Source organism: Gorilla gorilla, chromosome 21 (assembly GCF_029281585.2).
Source record: "Gorilla gorilla gorilla isolate KB3781 chromosome 21, NHGRI_mGorGor1-v2.1_pri, whole genome shotgun sequence".
Lineage (NCBI taxonomy): Eukaryota > Metazoa > Chordata > Mammalia > Primates > Hominidae > Gorilla > Gorilla gorilla.
In genome coordinates, this window is record NC_073245.2 from 54,460,098 (window position 1) to 54,483,195 (window position 23,098).

At 44.5% G+C, this 23,098-nt stretch overlaps 1 protein-coding gene across 9 annotated transcripts in view; it reads right to left on the minus strand.

Moving 5' to 3' along the window:
• Nucleotides 1-23,098, minus strand: part of PTPRT (protein tyrosine phosphatase receptor type T) — a 1,110,571-nt gene that overhangs the window by 163,830 nt on the left and 923,643 nt on the right. For all 9 annotated transcript variants that reach the window (XM_055373001.2, XM_019017483.4, XM_019017481.4 and 6 more), the window contains one exon: nucleotides 5,876-6,011. In XM_055373001.2, coding sequence (XP_055228976.1) covers nucleotides 5,876-6,011 — 136 coding nt within the window. The remainder of the gene's footprint in view (nucleotides 1-5,875; nucleotides 6,012-23,098) is intronic.

A 23,098-nucleotide genomic window follows, 5' to 3' on the forward strand; every position in this document is an offset into this window, starting at 1 on the left:
TTCCTCAGGTGACTTAGACATGTACTTCTTCCCTCACTTCCACCTCATGAATCATGGCTATGGAGAAGAAGCCATTGAAGGGTTTTAGAAGACAGGTTTGAGAGTACGAGCTTTATTTTTTAACACAATGCTGACTACAGTATGGAGGATAGGTTAGAGGGGTGGGGCACAGTTAGGAAGGTCAGTGAGGAAACTCATGCAATAGGGCTATAGAGGTCTGACCCAGGGAAAAGACAATGGAGGAAGAGGAGGCAGAGGCAGAGGCAGAAAGGAAGGGAGGGAAGGAGGGAGGGAGGGGGAGAAAGAGAGAGAGACAGAGAGAGAGAGACAGAGACAGAGAGACAGAGAGAGAGAGAATGAGACCAAGAGAATGTAGAGAATCCTGGGTGTTGGAATCCCATCTGTTTGTTGATGGGATAGGAGGTAGTGCCTGTGAATGAGATGGGAAACAGGTTGGGGAGTAGGTAATGATTTTGACTTTGACTATGAAATACCTGAGGGATTTTCAAGGTAGATGTCCAGGGGCAGATGAAATGGATAATGGAGCTCTAACAAGAGAGGACTGATCTTCAGGCCAGCAAAACTACAACCACCGGGTAGTGTGATAAATACACAAATGAAGACTAGCATGTATGGCACAGTGGCTGCATGCAGAGGAACATCACTGGATCTTCCTGGGGCAGGAGCCTGGTGGAGAGGCTTTGCTGAGATGGTAACATTTGGGAGTCCTACTAGGAAGAACAAGAGGCTGAGAGTCAGAGTGTGATAGGAACTTTGTAGGTTAAGAGAAATCTCAGGACATTTCATTCAGGGAAACAGCATGCTCAAAAGAAGAAAATAGTGAAATTGGGAAAAACAAGCCCCAGAGAGGAAAGTGGTACCGAATCTGAGTCACATGTTTCTTAGTCCAGGATTTGCTTATTTCCTGTCAGTCTCCATGGACTGACAGAGTAGAAGGTAGCAGCATGAGGTCTAGAGACACCGAGACTGGGTTTCCACATCAACTCTGCCCAAAACGTTCACCAACTCACGTGATCTTTTTGAACTTCAGTTTCTTCTTTTCAAACAAGCAACATACCTAACCTACTATGATTATTAGGAAGATTAAAATCAGAATATAGCTGCAGTTTAAATGAAAAATGATGCAAATTATGTCAGTGTGTGAGCACTGATTGCAACCCTGCCATTAGCATATTAGTAACGGGTTTGGAGCTGGCCTGGTACAGTTGATGGTCATGTGGAGATGACTGTTTCTGTAGATACTGTGCATTGTAATTCCTTAAGCAGGTTCAGGGGACAAAGCCTATTTCAATAATTAGCTCATTTGATCTTTAGAATAGCCCCATAAAACTGGCTACCTTTCATAGAAGGGAAAGCAAAGGCTAAGATTTGTTAAGTTGCTTCTCCAAGGTTAACAGCAAATAAACAGGACTAAAAATTTGGGGCCAGTTTTTCTGATTCTCTGTCCCATTAGGCTGAGAGCTACTGGAGGGCAGGTACAAGTCACAAAGAATTGATGTGTAACCAGAGATGCATATAAAATCTCAGAATAGACATTCATATTTATACTCAAGACACTCCAAATACACTCTTGGAACAGAAGTTTCCATTTGGACAGGCAAGGAAAGTTTGGCAAAAAGTTAAGGCTGGACTAGGACGAGCTGGGTAGGGGAGCAGGGGAGGAGACAGGGTCTGGGTAGAACCGTGGATGGTACCAACTTTGAATATACCTCCCTAAAATTTCCTAGTTCTCATTTGAAAATTAAAATGTGATGGACAGGTTAGTGTAGGATCCAGGCAAGTCCAGGGGTGCGGATCTTGTGAAAAGTCCTGCATAACTTGGCTTTGGTGTTTCCCTATGCATAAGTGCATGGCCATGCTTTGAGCTTTAAGGGACCATGTTCAGACTCCAGGAAGTGTGTTCCAAGGGATAAAATTGAGCTATATGAATCTTGTGTGTGCATACATATAATTTCACGCTCCACAAACAAACATTGAATTGTAGACCTTCTGTGAGTGGCTAATGAACACTTTCAACTATTGAGACATGCTGGTTAAGGCAATAATACTTCATCTTTTCATCTTAATTTGCATTAAAGGCACACAGTGCCCCATGGTATTAAGTTAAGAAAACACAGAGTTGGTCATGCAACCTCTTGATTGCTGATTTTGGAGGAGTGGGGAGGATGTCTAACAGTTCTAAGGGGAGGAGGCAAGGGACGAAGATGATCAGGACTGCAGTGCTGAGTGAGTGATGAAGGTCTTTCTCTTATGTCAGGACTTAACATGGTACTCATGAAAAGGAGGTATGTTTTACTACATAATGACATGGGGTACCCATTACAGAACATTCAGAACTCTAGATGTGATCGACAGATCCAGAAGAAAAAGATGGAGCCACTATCTAGTGACAGCAGAAGGATGGATATTTTGTAGTTGGTGTGGCTAAAACCACATTGGTAGTTAACTCTGTCAGTGAGGGGCTCCAGGATCACTTCTTATAATGCTCATATCATCCTGTTTATGTCCATGCAATCCTAATTCCATATGGTTCCACATTCAATACAGCCCAGTTCAAATAGCCAAAGGTAATGCAAAAAGAATTCTAAACTTTAACTTGCTTCTCTTTCAAACTATAAGAGAATCCCATTTAAATCACCCACCAACATCTCATATCCCTTTCTCCTTTTCATTTCTCAAGATCTCCCTCCCCCGTTACAAAACAAAACCAAGCAACAACAACAAAACACCTCTCAAGTTTTGTTGATATTCTCTCTTTTCCCTCCTCTATTTTGTTTTCAGTTGTCTAAATATAAATTAATTTAGCTTTTTTCATTAAACCCTTCCCTTCATCCATGGATCTCAAGCCCATTCTCTGTCTGTCTTCTAGTTCTGTGTCATCAAAGGAAACCCCTAACAGGAAGAGAAAGACTCTCTTTGGACAGTGGCAAGGAAGCTCTAAAGTCAGTGATCACAAACCTTCAGAGGGAGAAGCTGGGGACATCTTATGTTTCTGGAAATATCTGTGGTTATAGCTTTAGGGGGGCTTTGAGTCAGTTGAATCTATTAGGAGCAGAAAAAAAAAACCAGAAAGTAACCATGTCCATAACCAGGGAAGGCAGGGAGAAGACCCAGGCAAGCTTAAGCCAGTGGAGGGGTTGTAGCAGTGTTGGCCTCTGTGAACTCCTGAGTCCAAGCACTGTAGGTGATGATAGGACACTGAGGAGATATTAACACTAGTATCCTGAGCTATGGTGATGAGCCTGCTACTTGGAAGTTTCTTTGACTTGAATACATCTTCCTTTGAGGTAGATGTAGACAGTATTCTGGCCAACAGTAAGTTGGTAGCAGACTCAATTGATCAGTGTAGTATATATTGATATATATATGCAGCTGGGGGTAGCTGGGGACAGAAGAGGTACACAGAATTTCGCTTTCCTTTGGGGCATCTCTAGACACAGGAAGACATTGTAGGTTAGTGGAAAGAGTGCAGGCCTATGTTCAATTTCTCTCTTCCTCCCCATTTTCTCCTCTTCTCCTCCTACCCTCCCCTCCCATCTGTAAATTGTTCCAATCAACTAGGCCAACAAAATGTCTTATTTTCTTCAAAAGATGCCATATATGTAAACACTGATTAGCACCCCACAACATGCAATGCCCAGGTTTTGCCTCCTGGGGAGAAATGGTGATCATGTGATGCCTGTTGATTGGGTCTGATGGACAGTTTTGATAGACATGAGAGTTGATGAAGATACTCAGAGGAGGTTAAAACTACCACAAAGGACTCATTTTATAGTTGCTCCCAACCTGGAAACATAAAGCCTTTTCCTCCCTCCCAAAAAGTCACACTCACACATTTCAGAAATAGCTGTGAGAAGGAAGTGAAATTTCTTCACAATCTCACAGATGATGGTGACGTGGGTTAAGCCAGGCTTTAGAAAGAGCAAAATTGGAAGGCATATCTGATTTACAAATCAGTGGCAAAGAATAATAAAATTTCAGGTCTATCAAAGAGGTATTCAGTTCCATTAATTTGGGTGGACAATCCCAAACTCACCTCTGCCTCTAATACATCTGTAACTCTAAGAAACATTTCAATGATCTTACATGTACAATGTGCTTACTGCTCCCAGAGAAATCGAAAGTCATATACTACCCTATGTAATAGCAGCAGACTAATCACTGGGACATATAATGTGGCCATGTATTATCAGTGATGACGGTGATATGACAATGTAGTGTTGACCTTAACCCTTTGAGGGCTATTCACCCCCAATATTAACATAATACCTTCTGTTACCCCTAGTTTCTCCAACCAGAAAACCAGTAGATGGAGGAGAACCTTAGCTCTTAAGCCATTGTGCTGGGAGCTTGAGGCAAGACATGATCCTATTAGACAAAAAAATGTCAAGAAAAGATGTCCTCACAGTTTAATGCCCTGGCCAGAGGCTAGTATGGTTGATCCAAAGCAGAACCATGAGAAAGAGAGAGAGGGACATCCTGGGGCTTGCATAGCCAAGAGAGGGTTGACTGCATGTGTAGTGGGGACCCTAGTATTTCTAAATCACTGATTGCTGGAAATGGGGATATTGCTTTTAAAAAAAAATTCCTCATTTTATATTCACGTGGTTCCTAAGGTAGAAGCTGGAATTAGTTGTTAGGGGGTATTCTGTCCCTTTGTTCTGGTAGGAAACACATTTGATGAGCATTTTTCATCCTATAGATGGAAGCAAGTTCCCAGCCCTTGTTCTTGGGGTTGCCCTGAACTCTGTGCATAAGCAAACCCATAGCTTCAGGCTGAGGTGTTGGTTTGCTTAATAATGTAGAAGGCTCTTTTGCCTGGGAGCAGGGCACAATACACCACATAGTATTATAATGTGGATAAATATTTTGTTTGCTATGATAGACTGAGGAGTGGGAAGGTAGAGACTAAGGTTGGGGCCCTGGCATTGAAACTGAGAAAACGTGGAGGTGGGAAGTAGATGTGTTAACATGGTGGCAGGCAGGGGCTAAGGAGAGGGGCGAGTAAGACTCTCTGTTTAGAGGAATAACCAGTGCACCCTGTGGACAGGGATAGCTGATATTCACCCTTTGTATTTTCTTCCCTCTGTAATTTCCTTGTGTTAGCCTCAAGCCTTGTGAATGCCTCTTAAACAGAGGATGCTGGTGTAGTACATCTTGGAAATAAGGGAGGAATCTGTGTGCATGCTTTCGTGAGAAATGCAACTGGAGAAAACACACAGTATGAGCAAACTAGTAGCTGGCCAAAGGAGTCCAGGGAGACATGCTTTTGAGAGGTGACAAACAACAGCAACCCAGCTGGGAAGGTTCTGTGGGACAGGGCATAGTACAGAGCCTGTAATAGGACTTGTAATTGGGAACTCTCACACCACTGTAGACTCTATCTCTCATGGAGAGGGCAGCCTGAGATGCTATTATTTGACCAGTGGAAATCAGGGGCAAATGGAGGTGAGAATGGTAAAACATTACTTTCCTGCAACTGTGTTTCTGGACTGATCTATGTTCCTGGGGCTCCCGAGCTATCTTGATGACGATTGATAACAACACAGCAGTTAACTCCTATAAGACTCAATTCATGATACGCAGAATCCCATGGCACATCGCAGTGGCCCAGTCATAGGGGTCACTGGCCCATAAGAAACTGGCCACCTCAGGACCACCTGCCAAGCAGGCAGCATGCACCCTTCAAACAGCAACACAATGAACCACAGCCGGCCCGTGTATTTCTGGACCTCAATGGTTATATCAGAAGATCCCTGCTGGACAATGATCAACAGAGCAAAAACCTGGCCACACAGCAGTGTTGAGGTCACCTCGGGTCAGCAGAGTCTTGCAGGCAGCAGCAGAGACTCACCTCCTTTTGATGGTGAGCATCACGCCCAGGAGAATGATGATGAACATGAGGAGGCCAGCGATCACGCCAGCCATCTTCACGGTATTGTCCACCTGCTTCTCTGGCTCCACAGTGTTAGAATTCTGGGTGGAGGCACCTAGGAAGGGAAAGGGAAGGATAGCAATGTTGAAAGCACCCACACATGTGACTAGAAAATCATCATAATGACAACAGCTTCCTTTAGTTGAGTGCTAACTATGTGCCAGGCACTGTGCTAAGGGCATCACATACATTGTCCCATTTAATAACTTTTGAGGATCAATTCCTTGTGAGGTTGGGATTATCATTAGATTCTTTTGAGATGAGGAAACTGACATGCAGAGAAATTAAGTGAGTTGCCTTAGGTTCTCACTTGGGCAACTGTGTTGAAGCATTCTTTTCCTTAAGGCAAATCAAGTTAAGATTTTTTTTCTCTCATATTGCTTTGTCTCTAGGATCAAACCATGGAACACTGGGAATTATACCTAACCCTACATTATTCTTTCAGGTAAATGGTGGAAATAACAGCTTTATTTTGGGGCAACACAATTTAAATCACTAGATTTTTAAAGATAAAAAGAGGTTTTTGTTTTTTTCTTTATAGGAAACAAATGGTAGGGCAAAAAGTTTGTATATTCAAGGGAACCTGAGTACACCTTGGGTTCAAAAAAACACTTAAATCTGATCAATTCCATTTTTAGAATTTAATACTAATGCAACATGCTCTACCAGCTGTTAACCTGCTGACACAATCCTCAGTAGAGGAGGCAGGTAACTGGCCACTTACAATACATCCTTAGCCCTGTCCTGGGTAACTGCATGGATCTGGCCTGGTCAATCCTCACAAACATTCCCAAAGGTAGATGAGATACTGATTTTCCCACTTTATAGATGAGAAAACCAAGGGAAGTTGCTAAAAGTCACATGGCTGATAAAGGTCAGGGCCAGAATTCCACAGGTTTCCTGATTCCAATTTTAGACCTCAGTGGTCAGAAACCCTGAATCCAGCTCTCAAGTCATCTAGTTCCTCAATCCCTTCTCCCTAAAACAACCATTCTGTTTATGCCATAGCAAAGTAAGCAGGCAAAGAATGCCAAAAACCAGTATCTTCATGCTATGTACTAGGGATCAGAGGCAACATCTTATTTCAGACATTCTAGAGAGTAGTCCAGGGGTTATCAGCACCCGAAGTGAATTTCCTCCTGCTTCTATTTATATTCCTATTGGTGCCAGCCTTTAAGTGGGAAGCAGCTTAAAGTCCAAACCATCCTTTTCCTAACTCATTCCTTCTTTTCTTCCACATCTACATCAGCTCACTCTTCATCAGCCAATATGCTTTCTCTGAGCCTGTGCCCCTGGGAGAGTTTCTCCCTCTTCTCTAAATTCTATTAACACTTTATAACACTTTGCACATGCCTCACAATATCTTTTACTACAATGCACCAATATTATTAGTTATTTGTTTTCACATCTGTCTCCTCCAGTGGTCTGCAAACTCCTCAGGGGCAAGATTACGCCTCGTTTATCTTAGTTTTCCCATGTTAGCACAGATTCTGACTGGTAATAGGGCTCCCTAAATGTTTGTGGTTGTTTAGTGTTTAGCTAAAGGGATGACGTCTCTGCCCACACACATTTGTTCTCATGGAAGCAAATTGAGTTTTCTCCTTTTTTAAGTCATTTATTCATAGAACTCAGCAGAGTCTTGAGTTGAAGGAATGCTACCACCCAAAAGCTGTGGTCCTGATTCCCAAAATGCACTGATGTTTAAGCCCTCCAGCACATTGATGCACCCCCTTTTTTTTGCTTAAGAGCATTAAGTGTTTCCTCTCTCAGAGCACTTTCCCCAAGCTGTTGTAACTTAGACATGTTGGGTTTGCTTGGCCACGTCTCTCTAGTGAGAATGGTAAGTCACCCTATTCATCTCTCTAATGCCAGTGTCTAGCACAGGCCTCCCTCCTCATCATTGTTGCTTTACAGATAAATTATAACATAATATGAGGGTGAGTGAACCACAGTTGCGGACTTTATTTATCCATTCAATCATTCATTATTTTGCCATTGAGTGGCCATGTGCTGTGTGCTAAACTATGCTGTCTGTAGAGTCAGAGATTCTGTTCCTAGAAGGACTTCTGGATGAGGAATTTTATTCATTCCTTTCAAAAGCTAATGGCAAAACCAACTCCTCAAATTCCAGGGCTGACTGAGTAGACTCTTCTCATCTACAGCCCAGAGAATTCCTGAAAGAGTTGGCCACCATCTCTTCAGCAGGGCTGGTCTGACATTCAGGGATGGGGGGACGAGGGCTGGTTCTGAGGAGCTCCCATGCAGCCCCCATTTCCCAGGCTGGAGACATGATTTCTGAGATGTGGCTAATCCACAATGTAGCAAGCATAAAGGAAGGGGAGAATCTCAGATCCAAATTTCCTCAATATTGATAGAGTCTTTTTATTTCGATTTGGAGGAAGGGTTGTCTCTGGGGCATTCACTCACTGGCACAGCCCAATTTTACTTAGTGTGCCTGCTACCAGGTCCTGTTCTAGAGACTAGGAGTGCAATGGCAAAGAGCCCCTAGAGAGGATCCTATTACTCTAGGAACAATGCTATTAGCTTGGTCTAATGAGACTCATACTTCATTCCTTCAGTAAGTGATCATAAATACCCTCCATGTGCCAGGCATTTGGTGATACAGTGGTGAGCAAAACAGGAACAGTTCCTGCTCTCAAAGAGTCTACAATTAGTGGTGGTTGGGGGTAGGGGAATATAATTAATAAATCAAGAATCAGTAATAGCAAACTTGAACCCTGTTAAGGTTTGAACAGAGAAGCACATGGCACTTGTAAATAGATACTTGCATAATTAAAAAAAATGCATTGCTTCTTGGAGCAATTCACCCCTAATAGGGGTGAGCTCCAAAGGAAGACAGGCTGTAACCAGGCAAAGGGACCATGAAAGCAACATATGGGAGCAGCAGGAGAAATAGCCTTGGCTAATGGGGCAAGCACCCTGTTGTACTTTAAAAAAACAAAACAAAAAAAAGAAATGTAGTATAACCAGGGCAAGAAAGCAAGGAGGGAAAGATGAAAAAGAAGCTGGAGAGGGCATCATGAATGAGTCCACACAAGATATTACTGGCCACAATGAGGGCTTTTGTTCTTTAACCAAAGGAACACAGGGCACCATTTAAGTGTTATTCAAGGAGCAATGATATGGTCAGATTTGTATTTCCAATAGATCATTCCAGCTTTAGTGTGGAACCAAAGTGGATTGGTGAAATGAGTTTTGAGACTACTGCGGGCATTCAGATGGGAGATGATAGTTGCTTAGGCTCAGGTGATGACAGTGAAGATAGGCAGATGTGATAAAAGAGACAATTACTTGAAATAGTTATAGATAAAATCTGTTGATGGATCGGATATGGGGAATAAAGGAGAAAGAACTGTCAAGGATGACCACAAATCTTTGCACGATAGGGTGGATGATGGTAATGTTTACAGGTTCCAGACACAATGGAAAAAGCATAGCTTTAGGGGGAAAATATATCTAGGGCAACTGGAGCTTGAGATATACTCCAGAAAAGTATGTAGTCAAAAATGCGATCTGGAGCTCTAAATTAAAGGTCAGAGTTGGAGGCAAAAATGTGTGAGTCATATGTACACAGATGGTATTTGAAGCGTGGGGGCCTGTTGGTGAAATCACCCTGGGAAAGAATAAAGAGTGGAAGGAGAAACAGACCTAGAATAGAGACTTGAGGGTCTGCAGTATTTAGTGAGTAGAGGGAGATAAGCCTGAATGGGGAACAGGAGTGACCAGACAGGTAGGAAGTAAACCCGGGAGAGTGTAGTATCCTAGAGCCAAGAGAAGAGAATGTTTCAAAAAGCAGGGCATGATCAACTATGCCAAAGGCTGTTCCCAGGGTAGAATCAAGTCCACACACAAAGGAAAGTGAAGATCTTGGATGAGTATTAGAAAAATTTTCCCAAAAGAATTCCAAGACATTCCTAAATAGAAGCAGCTTCAGCAACGACCATAAACCTACAAAAGAACATACTTGAGGGCCACAGAAGAACATTCAGAGGATTCGGGGAGGCTGTCTGAAAGTCCAGAGCCTAGAGGTTTAGACGAATTCAATGAGTTCAGCCAACAGGCAGCAGAGCTGAAATCACAGACTTTACACAGGAGGTTTTTAGAAAAATCCATGCTTGGTTGGTCTAACTAGACATCAGATACAGGAACTTGAACATTCCCCGGGACAGGGAAAATCCAGCTTTGTCTTTGGCACTCTTTAGGGGAACTTGCCCTAGACTCTGGATATTTGTGCCTCTGTTCATAGTGGAAGTGTGTTGACAGGGTTCAAAGGTGATACAGGGATAGAGGAAATGGCCTAAAGGCAAGACAGCATCCACGTGTGACTCCCATATCTGAGGGATGGACAGAGGATGGGAGGGTCCTGCTTTTGTGGCAGAGTCAGGTGCGGCCACAGGGATTACATCTTAAATGCTCAGTGGAGCAGAATGTGACCTGTGATGGGAGTCATAAAAAAGCACATCAGGGTTGGCTACTGATGGGGCCATTGGCAATGTGGTGCGCTTTCCACAGATGCCAGCAGTAGGTCCGCATAGAAGGCTATCTGTCTGACTCAGTGGCCCCAAAATCAAAAGGGACTTTTCAGAGGGCTATCCCACTGGAAGCCCTTCAGTGGGATAACACCTGTGTTACTTTTACCCCAAGCATACCCTTTCCAGGAGAGTCAGGCTTAGTATTGGCCTTAGTCCCTAAAAGGCTGTCTCCGACTCTGGGTGACTTTGGTTTATTAAGCAGGGACTGGGGATTTGGGAAGTGAGAGAAGGAGGAGGGATTTGGATGCATCTTCCTCATCTTATGGACCCTTATGGGTCCCCTCCATAAGACCCAATCTGAGAATAGGCCAAGCAAATCAGAATTGGCATCTAGGCAGGCACCAGATGATAAATTTCTCCAATTGGGGAAGCTTTGAGGCTCTACTTGAGTCTCCTGTGTGATGTGATAACCAAAAATAATCTTGTGAACTCAGCTTGTACTGACAGGAGACTCCCTCTCCAACATCATGCTGCAAGCCTCACAAGCCTGACCTGACGGCACAGCCAACTGTGTCCTCTGAGCTCTGAGCACTCCCAAAGGCTGAACCAGTTCTCAAAGCAGCTGCTGCTGCATCCTGCTGTCTATTCTTTCCCCAAATGCCATGATGGCTAAGGATCCAGTCTCCTCCTAGCTCCAGCCCAGAGTCTTAATCTGGCTTTTATATGTGCTACCTGTCTACTCTTACATATGGAAACCTGGTGCACAAGGCATGGCCCTTGGTTTATTAAGCTCTACTTCCCTCCCTCAATATTAGCTCCATACATAGGGTCTAGTTGCCATGTTTTCTCTCTCTGCTGGCTCCTCCCATGCTACCCAGCAACCCTCCCAGCTGATTTTCCCCAAGGATTACTGAGACCTAACAAGGGCAGCGCTGCCCTGCTCTACTCTGCACTGGTCAGAATGCTCTGGTGAGTCCTGTCCAGCTGTGAACCCAACCTCTCAACAGGGACCTCCAGAATGAAGACAGGCCATGAGCCTTGCTACTCAAAAAGTGGTCCATCGACCAGAACATTGGCGAAACTTGGGAGTTTATAAAAAATGCAGTATCTTGAGCCCTACCCCAGACCTACTAAATCAGCAGCTGCATTGTAACAAGGTCTCTACATGATTGAGGTACATATTGATTGAGATGCACAATGTTCCAGAGGTTGTTGACTTTGAAGGTACATCACTCTGAATCAGGATTTTTCATCTTAGGGAAGGGAAGATTCAGATGAGACCTATTTTTTGCCTTTAGATAGATAAAGGGCCATTGTGGAAGGTGGAGTAGATTTGGTCCCTTTAATTTCAAAGCTCAGAGCTGTATCATTGGGTAGAAGCGACAGGGGGTAGATTAGGAATCAACACAGGAAACGTTTGAATGTGGAAGAGCTAATCAGCTAAGGCTAAAGCCCAGACCCTTTCAATGCAGCATCATGTTAGAGAGAGGATGAGGTCATTATGGTTCCAAAGTCCTGCATCAGAGTCAGTCCTTCATTTTACCTGCTTACTCTGTCTCTGTTCTCATCTCCTTGGCTTCCTGGATGCATAACTAAGCCCTGAGGACCTCATGTCTACAGGATGCTGACCTTTTTCTCTGACATCATCTTTTACCTCAACTTGGTTCCCCTTAATTCCAGTAATACTCATACTCTTGGTGAGAGAAATTATCCCTATTATCTTTAGAGCCATGAGACTCCCATGCAGTCCATTCCCACCCCCTCACCCTGACCCTCCCCATGTCACCCACAAAGGCAGGGGAATGTGTCATCAACAAGGACAAGAGCTGGCTGGAACATCCTGTGCTCCCCACAAAGCAGAAGGGACGACAAGACTTCTTATGCCCCTTGTGATGTAGAGATGCTATGGTTTTATGAGTCTAGTCAAAAGCATTGGGTTTCACATTGGAAATATGCAAGCTTGCGTCTAGATGCCATCACTAATGGGTTGTGTGACCTTGATCAAACCTGTTAACTGCAATGTGATTTGATATTCTCATTTATGAAATAATTAGAAAATGCCAAGTTCACACAGGGATTTTCTAAGAATCAAATGTAATAATGGAGGGAAAAATGCTTGATAAACTCTTGAGGAACTGTTCACATATGGGGCACAGTGATGACGTGACCTTAGCACTGGATCCAGGGTAGCACTAGGGTTTTTTGTGTCTATGAACTGTAGGTGATAGAGGCTGAGGCAACGCCTCCTTGTAACCTGCTACCTAAGTTCATCCGATCCTCAGGATAAAGGCAGAGCCCCTAGAGTGACTCACTTAACTTTCCTCATATAGGCAAGGCCCATATCAGGCTTGCATCTGGATGACTTAATGGCAGCAATAACATAATTTGGCAACAAGGGACTGGCAATTAATGATTAATGATTCATTCTGAAGTGCTCTCACTGGTGACAGGCCCAATTCTAGAGCTTTACTTCAGAGAATTTTCCTTGTAAAGATACGGAGCAAAAATAGGAGTCACAGATAAAGAACATTTAATTGCAATTGATAAAACCAAGTAAATCCCAATGGATGCATAACCCATGCTGGTGATCATTGCTGACGATAAAGAAAGCAACCCGGCTCTCAGGGACACTATTCCTAAAAACTGCACTCTTTAAAACACACAGTTGTTTCTCAGCTATCCAAGGGCGTATTATCCCCAGTGTGGCTTATCAGAGGCAAATCTTACTTTGCTGGCAGTTTACCCCTGTCTACTGAATGGCTTCTTTTGTTGAAGAATTTCTCTGGCTTTGTATGTATCTGGCACCCAGTAGGGAAAACCTTTGAAACCCTGACTCTAAGCTGGTACTTCTATGTCAGGGAAGGTTTTAGGCATTACAGGCATCTCTGATTATGGGGGTTTTGCCAAGAGGAGATAATAGGGAAAAGATGAAGATGCTGGGCAACTTTCTGGCTCTTCTCAAGTCAGGTAAGCACCATAAACCTTCTTGATTTTGCTGGAAACAAATTCTCAGAATAGCAGATTATTTTTAAGATGGAATTAAAGTCCAAGACAGAAAAGAAGTTGGCAGGAGAGCAACTGGATACTTCATTAGATTCAAGCCTCTAGACTTTACAAATTGCATCCCAAGGCATTGAGAATATTTGTAATTGTGATCATGAACTACTTTGGCAGTCTTTGAGGACTGAAATTGTAGCAAACAGGAGGGGTGCGAGAAGCCTGGGGAGAAACAAATGCTGTTGCTGACTTTTTTAAAAAATGAAAAAAAAAATGTATTTCAGATACTTTACACTAGTGTGATGTTGATACAGGAAAAAAAAATAGACTAGATGATTAAATCAGGTTCCCCCCACCCCCACCCTTACCACTTAAAAAAGGAAGAAATAATCACCAGAAACCAGCACAGCCTCACATCAGACAGCATCCAACCAGGGAAAAGGAAACCACTCCTAACTTTTAAAACAGAGCAAATTTACTAGAGAATTAGTACACAGGGATTAGGAGACAATGGTGGGGAAACTCAGAGGGTGGTAGTATCAGGAAGCCACTACCCAGCCCAGACTGGAGAAACAAAAAGAGGTGGTGGAGTTCTCAAAGCCCAGAAGTAAGGATCACCCAACAGAAGTGGAACTCTGGTAGACCCATCTGGAGACCTGAAGCCATGGAGTCACCGCCAAAGAAGGGGCCTGAGCCCAAGAGAAAGAAGGCTCCTCCCTTCCTCCAGCTTTACCATCTCTTATTAAAGTCTCCCATTAGCCAAATCTAGAAGCCAGTAGGCATGCGGGTCCCATGCAGGGGTCACCTACATGCCCAGGAGCATAGGGCAACAGTAAAGGATGGATGTGACACCAAATGGGCCAAAGACAAGCATGGGCTTCTTATAAACAAGTGATGCTAGCCTCACCTCTCTTTGCCACTTTTGAGGGGTGTGTGGACTTGTAAGTCAGGGAGAATGTCCAGTACTGCATCTTGATTTTAGCCAAGTCAAGGCCAACATGGAGAAATTGTGGCTGACTTTCAGGACAGCCGGGTGTGAAACTGAGTTCTTCCAGAAGATGGAAACAGAAGGGTCAAGATATTTGACCACATGCAAAGTACTAACAATGAACAATAAAGAGGTAACACATTTAGGGCTTTTACTACAATCCAGGCTGCTGTTTTAAGCCCTTCACATATATTCTCTCTTTTAATCTTCACTGCCCTATCAATATGGTTTGGATCTGTGTCTGCACCCAAACCTCATGTCAAAATGTAACCTCCAGTGTTGGAGGTGGGGCCTGGTGGGAGGTGGTTGGATCCCTCATGAATGGTTTAGCACCATCCCCTTTGGTACTGTCCTCATGACAGTGAGTGAGTTCTCATGAGATCTGGTAATTTAAAAGTGTGTAGCACCTCCCCCTCCCCGCCCACTACTCTCTCTTGCTCCTGATCCTGCCACGTAAGATGCCTGCTGCCCCTTTGCCTTCTGCCATGATTGGAAGCTTCCTGAGGCCTCCCCAGAAGCAGAAGCTGCTATGCGTCCTCTACAGCCTACAGAACCATGAGCCAATGAAGCCTCTTTTCTTTATAAATTACCCAGTCCTGGGTATTTATAGCAATGTGGGAATGAACTAATATACCTATGAAGCAGGTTCCATCATTATACCTATTTCTGAGATGTGGGAACAGCCTCTGAGAGACTAAGTAATGGTAGCAAGCAGGAGAGCTGGGACATAGGCCCTGGCAGTCTAGCACAGAGATTATTCTCTTTAACCTATCGTACTACTCTGTTACCTCTCTAATAAACAGGGGGAGAGACCGTTCAGCAGAGAAATGTGTTTGTCTTTTCTCAAATATCTGGAAGAAAGAATCAGACACGTATTTAGATCTAGAATCTTCCATTGACCAGCCAGATTAAAATATCTTTGTATTGATGCCTGTCTCTGCCGGGTTTGCCACCCACTCTATCATGCAGTTCTATTTCATGCATCTTTCTTGAAGATTATCTCCTCTCATGCCCTCGCACCCACGTATCCTATTCTAATATCTAAGGGATTGATGAACATGTCATGTGAACCTTGTTACATGAGCCAAATTATACAGACTTTGCTCAAATGATATTTAAACTTGACCTTTTTAACTTAAGTTCCCTCATCCTTTTCACTGTTCTTGTATATCAACCACCACCTCCAAGCCTTTCATATGTTGCAGTTAGTTTTATTATAATCGCTGGGCTGTCTATATAATACCTTTATTGATATTTAGCAACCAAACCATCCCATATAATTCCATAGGGAGACAAGTCTTTTAGGTGATTTTTTTCTGCTTTGTCTCCAATATTCTTTCTTTGATCTTGCTGTGACTAATTTTTTTAAATTGCTGACTACCTCCCCATGCCTCAAAGCAATGCCTCCTTCACCAGATCTGGTTGATAATAGAGCACTTGAGAAGGATTATTTCATCATTCTTCTAAGTGACATCACCCAGGATGTTTCTCAAGTAATAAATAAATTGCCTCAATTCATCATATGACAGTAATTGCTTTTAGTCACGATTTAACTCAGAGTCAATGTTAAGTAGCTGGAAAATACCACAGAGATGCAGGGTTTTCAAAGATAGCTCTACCCTTGCTGTGGAAAACCATTTAATAAGTACTGTTAAGTGCAAAGAAGATACACATTTCTAATATCCCAGACTCCTCAATACTACCCAGGCAGTCCTAAGAGGTTAGAATTGACTTCATCTCAGCCTATACAACTAAAACTGCTAAATATTGCTGACAGAAGTTGCCCTCGTTTTTGGCCTCGAATGGAGGTTAGCACCCTGTGAGACAGGAATAGCTTTAATTCATTGTTTGAAAGCACTCAGGCCACTCAAATAAATTGTTCCTCAAGTGCTGATTTTGCTTGGTCTCCTGAATCTATGTTTCCAGATAGAGCTTGTGTTACACTGTAAATGCTCTGTGTAGGTCAAATTCTAGTTCAGTCATGTTACACACACCAGGAAAGACGACTAAATGAGACTCTGATAGAGAACCTCTTCTGGATGCAAGAAAACTCCTTTATTCTATTAAGAAAGTGTCTTTTTTAATCCATGGAAATAGAGGAAAACAGACTTATTTATGAGGAGTCATGCCCAACTGATGCCAGACACAGTCATTATTGACACACCCCTTCTATGGCGTACCCTTTTAAAGGTTTCACTGTTGGTGAGCTGGAAATCCATTTATACCTCCCAATGACCTCAACTACTTTCTGTTGTGCCAAGGAGGCCTAACCTATGAGGGCTGCCAAGACCCAGCTGGGGTAGAGAGAGGATTCAGTCTGTGGTAAGACTAAGACCTTAAGCTATGACTAGAGTCAGGTATAAGGTTGTCTAAGAAACCAAGTATAGGGCATACTTTGTAGACTGGGTTAGGTGTCAGACCACAGTCAAGGTTAATGACCAGGATGTGGCTGAGGTAGGGGTCAAAGCTAAAGCAGAGATCAGGAGTCAACTTATGGCTCGGGTTTAGGAGTGTTATGGCAGTCAGTCTGCATCCATGGTGGGGTCAAACTTGCCCACAAGTGTGGCTTAGACTTTATTCAGAAATAAAATTTAGCCCATGGCCATGAAAATAACTGGACAAAGCCCAGTGACCTCCACATGGACTATATGCATTACCTTGGTCTCATTAGCATCAGTTCAACCCTTGGCTTCATAGGAATAGTCCTGGACATTGCCTAACCTGAGTGGTGCTAGGATTATAATGATGACAGTGGCTATAGCAAGGTGCTGAGCATGGAAGGTAGTTAGACAACACTACTGTCTTGGAACTCACTACTTAGGGGGAGAGGAAAGTGCAAACTAAAAATCAGAGTTGAGTGATGGGCACCAACACAGAAGTGTGCACAGGAAAGGGCATGCCCAACTGTGCTTAAACAAAACTAGACTACAAACTTGATTTCCACATGTCATCCATGGTGTGGGACACATCAGGGCATTCCTGTGACCACTCAGTGGCCGTCTCTTTTCCCTCCCCACCTTGACTCCCTGTGGTCCAGACTGCCCTGCTGATGCGGATGAAGAGGCTGAGTCATCTCAGTGCTGACAGGACTGGCTCCTTGCTTGTAGAATCTGTGCTTTGAGCCTGGAGCTCAGGAGGCTCAAAGCCGCTTAGCTGCTGCAGACAGGAGCACCCACGGCCTGCACTGGGGATTAAGGGTTTAGTCTGAAGAGCAGATGTAAGAAGAAGAACATATACTCTTTAGGATGCCCTGTAGCAAAGTGATAGTCCCTTTAGAGTTCTTCAGGCAGCCAGTATGAGAGAGCTGTGGTCACACTGAACTGACTGTAATTCTTCCTGTGAAGCTCAGAGCAGTCCCAGGGCAGCAACGGGACAAGGAGAGGCTTCTCAGGAGCAGCCAGTATAGAGCCAAGTACAAAAGCCAATCAGGGACAGTCTGCAGGTCATGTAATTCCGGGACACTGAGAACAGGTTACCACAGCCTGGCTTGTGAAGCAAAGCCCAGGCCAGGGCATGACCAGCAGCAGATGCTGAGACTATTCAAAGGGAGAAGCAGAAACCAAACCAAGAAAGGAAGGTTTAGAGCCACAGAGTGGAGACCTGTCTGGGCCAAATGTAGAATACAGTCAACAAGGGGACCTCACTGGGGAGATGGGGTGAGCCAAAGGGATTCTCTGGATGGCAGCTCTTGGCCAAGGTTTTCTTGAGGTCTGCCCACTTTAAAGGCACAGCCCTTAAAGCTCAACCACTGCCCACTGGCCAGTGCTCAGGATCACTGCATTTCTAAGTACATTCATTTTCCAGGGCTGTTATTACAAATAACCACAACCCAAGAGGTTTAAGGACAGAAATGTATTCCCTCACAATTCTGGAATCCAGCAGTCCCAAATCAAGGTGACAACATGGCCATGGTCCTTCTGAGACTGTGGCAGAACTCTTCTTTGCTTCTTCCTAGCTTCTGCTAGTGGTTGGCAATGCTTGGCATTCCTTGGTTTATAGATGCATCACTCCAATCTCTGCCCCTGTTGTCAATGACTTTCTCCCTATGAGTCTGTCTTTACATGATGTTTTTCTCTTCTTGTAAGGACATTGGGCATATTGGATTAGGGTCCACCCTTCTGACTTTATCTAAACTAATTACATTTGCAAATATACTGTTTTTAAATAAGGTTCCACTCACAGATACTGGGGTTATTACTTCAACATATCTCTCTGGGGAACACAATTCAACTTCTAAGACCAGGTGAAGCTGAGTCATGACCCACACAGCCTGGGGATGGGCTACAAGCAGGAGCGGGAGCTTAGCATTTCACTAAATGAAATGCAAACTCTAACAGGGTTCACAGCCAAATGGACAGGCAGCATGTGGGAAGAGGAATGGGGGCTCCTGCTTGGTTGTGGACTGAGCAGAACACAAGGCTTCTGGAAGGATAATATGTCTCAGCTTCCTTTGTCTGAACTGCATAGCAGGGTGCACCAGAGGCCGAGGCTCCCCTAGGCTCATACTCAGAAACATAATTCAATTCTTTCCAACCAACTCTGGCCAAATTGATCCCCTAAGGGGTGACTGTATTACCTGACTTAGAGGGGCATGCAAGGGGAGGAGAAGCAAAGATCTGCCCATCTGGGGCAGCTCTGTCCAGATTACGCATCTGCAACATGCCGCTTGCAGCTAGCATCAGAGTGCCTGGAAAGGAGAGAAGGGGCACGGGAGAAAGCAGGCAATCTATAGGAAGGATTAGTGGAAGCATGAGCAGGATCAGACAGAGGAGCCAGTAAACACGCAGCACAGAATTTCAGATTAGTGCAACTAACCCGTGCAACGGTAATAAAATGAGCAGCAGCAAGCACGGAATTGATTGTTGAGATTCCAGCCAAATCCACCATGAACATGTTTTCTTTCTTCTAGCCTTTGCCCCTTTGCTTTTGAAAGCAGAAACACTGAATCACTGTGTTCTGTATTAAAAGCTGATCTGTTCCCCTCCCCAAAGGATGGATGGAAAAGCAGCTCTGCTCTTAGTGGGAGGTAAGGAGGGTAGAAGAAGTGGCCAGTGTGGTTGTAGCAGATGTCACTTGCCACACTGGCACAGAGTCCTAAGACAGGGTTTTCCCTATGACCGCCCACGATTCCTGCCCCCAGCCCGACCTCTTTTGGGCCAACATCATGAGATCCCAGGCGAGACACCGGGCTCAGCAAGACCAGCCCCAGCAGATTTGGGGGAGCTCCAGACAAGGGCTCTGAAGACTCAGTCTCTAGGAAGCTTGGCAGGTGAGTCTGCATGGAGTTCAAATACTGGATTGAAAACTAGTGACTCACAATTAGCCCAACAAAATGGTAGATGGTAAGTAGAGTGAGATGCTTGAACCATCACAGGCTGGAGGCAGAAGTGGGGATGGGGGTGAGTATACCATGCCTGGCACATGCTCCATCAATGTCAGTCATCTGCTTATTTATTAAATCATTCATGCATGGGGCCAAATGAATGAGCACTACAATGTGTGCTAGGCACAGGGAAAGAGTTGATAGAAACCAAACAGCTCCAACAAAACATGCTTATACCTTGAACGTATGCCATGTTCAGTAGAAAACTTTGCTTAGGGCGGGGGAGGGGGTTGCAGTTCTTTGTGCCAACTGGCCCACCCAGTTGACTATCTCTGCATGCAATCTGGAGATAATGGGGGCCAGTAAAGGTTTTGCAGAGATCAAACTGTCTGAACTTGATCCTAGAGGATGAGTAAGGCAGACCATAGAGGGAGAACATCTCAGCAGAGAGAGGAGAGTGTGAGAAGGCAAGTACCACTCACATGATCAGTTTGAATGGGTTACAGGATGCTGAGGAGGAAATAAAATTGGAGAGATAAAAAAGGGATAGGGACTAGGTGGTAAATGGCCTTTGATTGAGGCTAGTTATCCCAAAGCACAAGGAGAGCCCTGGGAGCATTTTAGTCAGGATTAGACTCTCTCTCTTTTTTCTTTTCTTTCTCTTTGAGACTGGGTCTTGCTTTGTCACCCAGACTGGAGTGCAGTGGCATGAACATGGCTCACTTTAGCCTCAACCTCCTGGGCTCAAGCGATCTTCCCACCTCAGTTAGGGCCACAGGCATGCGCTGCCATGCCTGGCTTTTTTTTTTTTTTTTTTGAGACGGAGTCTTGCTCTGTCACCCAGGGTGGAGTGCAGTGGCATGATCTCGGCTCACTGCAACCTCCACCTCCTGGGTTCAAGTGATTCTCCTGCCTCAGCCTCCTGAGTACATGGAATTACAGGTGCGTGCCACCACACCTGGCTAATTTTTGTATTTTTAGTAGAGACGGGGTTTCACCATGTTGGTCAGGCTGGTCTAGAACTCCTGACCTCATGATCCGCCCACCTTGGCCTCCCAAAGGGCTGGGATTATAGACATGAGCCACTGCACCGGGCCTTTTTTTTTTTTTTTAACTTTACTTTCATAGAGACATGGTCTCACTATATTGCCTAGGCTGATCTCGAATTCCTGGGCTCAAATAATTCACTGACTCAGCCTCCCACAGTGCTGGGATTATGGGTGTGAGCCACCATACCTGGCCTGAATCATACTCTTATTTTTAGATGATCACTCTGGCTTCAGTGGGGAATAAATATTGGAAGGGGATTGATGTAAAGACATGGGAACCCCAATTTGGAATCTGCGACACTAACCTTATGAGTCCCAGACATGAGTTGTAGCAGTGAGCAAGAAGGAGAAAGAGATTCAGGAGATATTTCAGAGGCCGTATCTGTCAGATTTAGTGATAAATTGGATACTGAAGATGAGGAAAAAGAGAAGGCAAGGATGATGCTTGGCTTCTGAATCTGAGTTTAATGGCAGTTTGAATGGAAGACTGGAGACTGATTTCTCCATGCTTTAAGGAGAATATCCCAGGAGAGAAAAAGGTGCAATGAGAGCCTCAGTCATATATGCTCCCTGATTAGACATTTGTTTTGAAGAAGCACAAACATTAACAATCATCTCCTACAGAACACCCTACAGGGATGTGACAACCCTCTTCTGCATTAAGTCTTTTGATTCAGTGGGGAGACGGGCAACAGAAAATGGCAGCTCAAATGATGTACCAATAGCCTTGTGTCTGTCAAGCTTTGAGCATCTGTTCTAAGACTGTTGTTAAGGACAGTATCCTAATGCACTTGATCCAAGGCTCATCTCCTCCCCCATTCTGTAGTGTCAGCCTTACAGCCATATGAGTAGTTGCCCAGAAGAGCTGAGGAGGGTCCTCTGCAATGATCAGCCTGGCTCCTGGATGTCACCTGCCCTCGTGGCCTCCAGCTGTAGCTGTTCCCCTAGTCTTCTGGCACAGCCATGACCTTTGTGCACTCCAGAACCAACCAAAGCACTGGTCAAGGGGAACTAGAGGATGCCCAGATCAAAGGCTCAGGGATGTCCACATCCTTTCACCCATCTCAGCTCTCAGTCTTGCTCTTGCCTTGGGTCACTGCAGGAGCTGGGGTTGCTGTGCTGCTGTGTCCAGCCATCCACCTTATATCCTAAAGCTTTGATGAGCCCTGATTCATGACTTCTATTTGGCACTTTAGGTGCCCCAGGCCTGAGGCCATGATGGGCTCTTACCTATTTCCTCCACCACTCACGTTTCTCAGAAACCACAGTTCTGGCCCAGTCACCAGTCACAGTCTGGCCCAGATTCAGTCTGCCTGAATCTTACCAATGGTCAGCTTGCCTGCTGTTCACTCTCTGGACCTCAATTTCCTCATCTGTAAGATGGGTTTAGGATCATTATAATGATGGCACAAGTCTAAGATAATGAAGTTTTTTATCTCATGATTCTTCTCAATAACTGGTCATTTTTAGTATTTCCATTTTGCAGATAAGAAAATGGGGAAACTTTGGGGCTCAAAGCCTCTCAGATAGTAAATTATGTGGCTTCTGAGACTGTCCTGAACCATCCTGCCATGGTATTTCCCAATGCTGGCTCAGAATGGGTGTTCTCTAATGTCTGTGGGCACAGAGCATGGGGAGTACGATTACAGACTGTCTTGAGAGACCTGGGTTTGGATTCCAGTTTCATCATTTCAGAGTTGAGTGATTTTTAATCATCTGACCCTCAGTTTCCTCATCTGTAAACTGTGACTACTAACAGTACTCTATTTGGCAGAGTTGCTGGGAAGTTTAAATGAGTTAATGATGTGAAACTCAGCACATTCCATAGCATGTAGGAAGTATGTAACATACTTGCTGTTATATTTTTCTTTTCCTCATCTTATTGGACATTCCCAATGCTTTGTCCCCCAGAGCTGCCCCCTCTCTCCTGACAGGCTGTGCCCCTGCCTCTGCTGCCTGTCTTCACCTCTCTCCATGAAGCGTTTTCCCCTCGTGGTGGCTGTTCAGGTTGGAGCTTCACCCGGTTCTCCTGCCTCTGGTTCCTGTTCTCACACCATCTGTCAACCCCTTCCACTGGGCACATGCTCCCTTGGAGGGTCACTGAAGCCTCAGGGTGTCCAAGCTCACAGGGCCCAGGGCATGACCCTAGGGAGACTGCTGCCTTGTTTCATCATCTTCTCTTGGCCCACATAGCTTTCTCCCAAAGGCTCAAACTCCTTCTGCCTGGGTCTGAGTAAAGCTGCCCCTGGGAAAGTTGCTTTAAGGACAGTTGCTAAGAACTCCCAGAGAGTG